This window comes from Pangasianodon hypophthalmus, chromosome 27, assembly GCF_027358585.1.
Source record: "Pangasianodon hypophthalmus isolate fPanHyp1 chromosome 27, fPanHyp1.pri, whole genome shotgun sequence".
NCBI classification, from domain to species: domain Eukaryota; kingdom Metazoa; phylum Chordata; class Actinopteri; order Siluriformes; family Pangasiidae; genus Pangasianodon; species Pangasianodon hypophthalmus.
The window spans coordinates 19,354,542-19,358,476 of NC_069736.1; the positions used below are offsets into that span (position 1 = coordinate 19,354,542).

General features: G+C 52.3%; 1 protein-coding gene across 6 annotated transcripts in view; it reads right to left on the reverse strand.

The window, feature by feature from the left end:
- Positions 1–1,872: 1,872 nt before the first annotated feature.
- Positions 1,873–3,935, reverse strand: part of cchcr1 (coiled-coil alpha-helical rod protein 1) — a 19,470-nt gene continuing 17,407 nt past the window's right edge. For 3 of the 6 annotated variants that reach the window (XM_053230401.1, XM_053230399.1, XM_053230400.1), the window contains exons 17-18: positions 2,530–2,680; positions 1,873–2,191 (exon numbers count right to left, since the gene is read on the reverse strand). In XM_053230401.1, the coding sequence (XP_053086376.1) occupies positions 2,028–2,191; positions 2,530–2,680 (315 nt within the window). In that variant the 3' untranslated portion in view covers positions 1,873–2,027. The remainder of the gene's footprint in view (positions 2,192–2,529; positions 2,681–3,935) is intronic. The other 3 variants (XM_053230402.1, XR_008301111.1, XR_008301110.1) reach the window with 3 other exon arrangements.

A 3,935-nucleotide genomic window follows, 5' to 3' on the forward strand; every position in this document is an offset into this window, starting at 1 on the left:
CTACGCCCTAGCTCTAACTCCCTGCTCGCTAGCTCTATCTCCCTGAGCCCTAGCTCTATCTCCCTGAGCCCTAGCTCTAACTCCCTGCTCCCTAGCTCTAACTCCCTGCTCCCTAGCCCTAACTCCCTGCTCCCTGCTCCCTAGCTCTAACTCCCTGCTCCCTAGCTCTAACTCCCTACGCCCTAGCTCTATCTCCCTGAGCCCTAGCTCTATCTCCCTACGCCCTAGCCCTAACTCCCTACGCCCTAGCCCTAACTCCCTATGCCCTAGCCCTAACTCCCTGCTCCCTAGCTCTATCTCCCTGAGCCCTAGCTCTAACTCCCTGCTCCCTAGCTCTATCTCCCTGAGCCCTAGCTCTAACTCCCTGCTCCCTAGCTCTAACTCCCTGCTCCCTAGCCCTAACTCCCTGCTCCCTGCTCCCTAGCTCTATCTCCCTACGCCCTAGCTCTATCTCCCTACGCCCTAGCTCTATCTCCCTGCTCCCTAGCTCTATCTCCCTGAGCCCTAGCTCTATCTCCCTGAGCCCTAGCTCTAACTCCCTACGCCCTAGCCCTAACTCCCTACGCCCTAGCCCTAACTCCCTACACCCTAGCTCTATCTCCCTACGCCCTAGCTCTATCTCCCTGAGCCCTAGCTCTAACTCCCTATGCCCTAGCTCTAACTCCCTGAGTCCTAGCTCTATCTCCCTGAGCCCTAGCTCTATCTCCCTGAGCCCTAGCTCTAACTCCCTACGCCCTAGCTCTATCTCCCTGAGCCCTAGCTCTATCTCCCTGAGCCCTAGCGCTATCTCCCTACGCCCTAGCCCTAACTCCCTGAGTCCTAGCTCTAACTCCCTACGCCCTAGCTCTATCTCCCTGAGCCCTAGCTCTATCTCCCTACGCCCTAGCTCTATCTCCCTACGCCCTAGCTCTATCTCCCTGCTCCCTAGCTCTATCTCCCTGAGCCCTAGCTCTATCTCCCTGAGCCCTAGCTCTAACTCCCTACGCCCTAGCCCTAACTCCCTACGCCCTAGCCCTAACTCCCTACACCCTAGCTCTATCTCCCTACGCCCTAGCTCTATCTCCCTGAGCCCTAGCTCTAACTCCCTATGCCCTAGCTCTAACTCCCTGAGTCCTAGCTCTATCTCCCTGAGCCCTAGCTCTATCTCCCTGAGCCCTAGCTCTAACTCCCTACGCCCTAGCTCTATCTCCCTGAGCCCTAGCTCTATCTCCCTGAGCCCTAGCGCTATCTCCCTACGCCCTAGCCCTAACTCCCTGAGTCCTAGCTCTAACTCCCTACGCCCTAGCTCTATCTCCCTACGCCCTAGCTCTATCTCCCTACGCCCTAGCTCTATCTCCCTACGCCCTAGCCCTAACTCCCTGAGCCCTAGCTCTATCTCCCTACGCCCTAGCCCTAACTCCCTGAGCCCTAGCTCTATCTCCCTACGCCCTAGCTCTATCTCCCTGAGCCCTAGCTCTATCTCCCTACGCCCTAGCTCTATCTCCCTGAGCCCTAGCTCTATCTCCCTGCTCCCTAGCTCTATCTCCCTACACCCTAGCTCTAACTCCCTGAGCCCTAGCTCTATCTCCCTGAGCCCTAGCTCTATCTCCCTGAGCCCTAGCTCTATCTCCCTACGCCCTAGCTCTATCTCCCTACGCCCTAGCTCTATCTCCCTGAGCCCTAGCTCTAACTCCCTACGCCCTAGCTCTAACTCCCTGAGCCCTAGCTCTAACTCCCTGAGCCCTAGCTCTATCTCCCTACGCCCTAGCCCTAACTCCCTGAGCCCTAGCTCTAACTCATGTCCCTCACGCTCCTGCCCTACGCCTCTCAGTTCTCCTCTGTGCTCACTTGAGCCTCTTTGTTTCTGCAACAGATCCAGGGCTTGAAATCATGTTTAAGTCAAACAAAATTATTTATTTATTTATTCATTTATTAATTACACTTTTAGAATAAAACACAGATCCGTTACCACATTACTCTCTACTACCAACAGGACTGAATTATTATAACTACAAAAACCCAGCAAAAAATCTAAATTCCCTCCCTGTTTATTGATCGTGTGAGTGTGTGTTCAGTGTTTCAGTATTTCTGTGTGTGTGTGTGTGTGTGTGGTCTCCTTGTTCTTGTTCATCGTCGTCGTCTTCCTCGTCTGTGCTGTGTATGAGCGCTGAGCTGAGAGAGCGTAGCTCACATAACACACTCAACACACTGCCTAACACACACACACACACACACACACACACAGGAGAGAAAATGAGTACACACGTGACTGTGAGTGTGTGTGATTGTGAGTGAGTGTGTGAGTGTGTGTGTGTGATTGTGAGTGAGTGTGAGTGTGTGTGATTGTGTGTGTGTGTGTGTGAGTGTGTGTGATTGTGAGTGAGTGAGTGTGTGTGTGTGTGAGTGAGTGTGTGTGTGAGTGTGTGATTGTGAGTGAGTGTGTGAGTGTGTGTGTGATTGTGAGTGAGTGTGTGAGTGTGTGTGAGTGTGTGTGATTGTGAGTGAGTGTGTGTGTGTGTGTGTGTGAGATTGTGTGTGTGTGAGTCTCACCCTCTTGCTGTTCAGTATCTCCAGTCTGCTGCTGTTGTTTATGTTGTTGTTTATGTTGTTGTTGTTCATCTGTCAGAGCTGTAGATGTGTGTATCGCTGCTCTTCTCATCTTCTTATATTCACTCATCAAACCCTGCTGCTGAACCACCGCCTTCACACACACACACACACACACACACAGTATATGTGGACATGAGACAGATGTGAGAAGTAAGGGGTTAGACAGGTAGAATTAGAGACATGAGTGAGAAGTGAGGTGAGACAGGTGAGTGATGTGGGGTGAGACAGTGAGTGATATGAGACAGATGGGAGTGATGTGGGGTGAGACAGTGAGTGATATGAGACAGATGGGAGTGATGTGGGGTGAGACAGGTGAGTGATGTGGGGTGAGACAGGTGAGTGAGATGTGAGGTGAGACAGGTGAGTGATGTGGGGTGAGACAGGTGAGTGAGATGTGAGGTGAGACAGGTGAGTGATGTGAGACAGATGGTAGTGATGTGGGGTGAGACAGTGAGTGATGTGGGGTGAGACAGGTGAGTGAGATGTGAGGTGAGACAGGTGAGTGATGTGAGACAGATGGGAGTGATGTGGGGTGAGACAGGTGAGTGATATGAGACAGATGGGAGTGATGTGAGGTGAGACAGGTGAGTGATGTGAGATGAGACAGGTGAGTGATGTGAGGTGAGACAGGTGAGTGAGATGTGAGGTGAGACAGGTGAGTGATGTGAGACAGATGGGAGTGATGTGGGGTGAGACAAGTGAGTGAGATGTGAGGTGAGACAGGTGAGTGAGATGTGAGGTGAGACAGGTGAGTGATGTGAGACAGATGGGAGTGATGTGGGGTGAGACAGGTGAGTGATATGAGACAGATGGGAGTGATGTGAGGTGAGACAGGTGAGTGAGATGTGAGGTGAGACAGGTGAGTGAGATGTGAGGTGAGACAGGTGAGTGAGATGTGAGGTGAGACAGGTGAGTGAGATGTGAGGTGAGACAGGTGAGTGATGTGAGACAGATGGGAGTGATGTGGGGTGAGACAAGTGAGTGAGATGTGAGGTGAGACAGGTGAGTGAGATGTGAGGTGAGACAGGTGAGTGAGATGTGAGGTGAGACAGGTGAGTGAGATGTGAGACAGGTGAGTGAGATGTGAGGTGAGACAGGTGAGTGAGATGTGAGGTGAGACAGGTGAGTGAGATGTGAGGTGAGACAGGTGAGTGAGATGTGAGGTGAGACAGGTGAGTGATGTGAGGTGAGACAGGTGAGTGAGATGTGAGACAGGTGAGTGATGTGAGGTGAGACAGGTGAGTGAGATGTGAGGTGAGACAGGTGAGTGATATGAGACAGATGGGAGTGATGTGAGGTGAGACAGGTGAGTGAGATGTGAGGTGAGACAGGTGAGTGATGTGAGG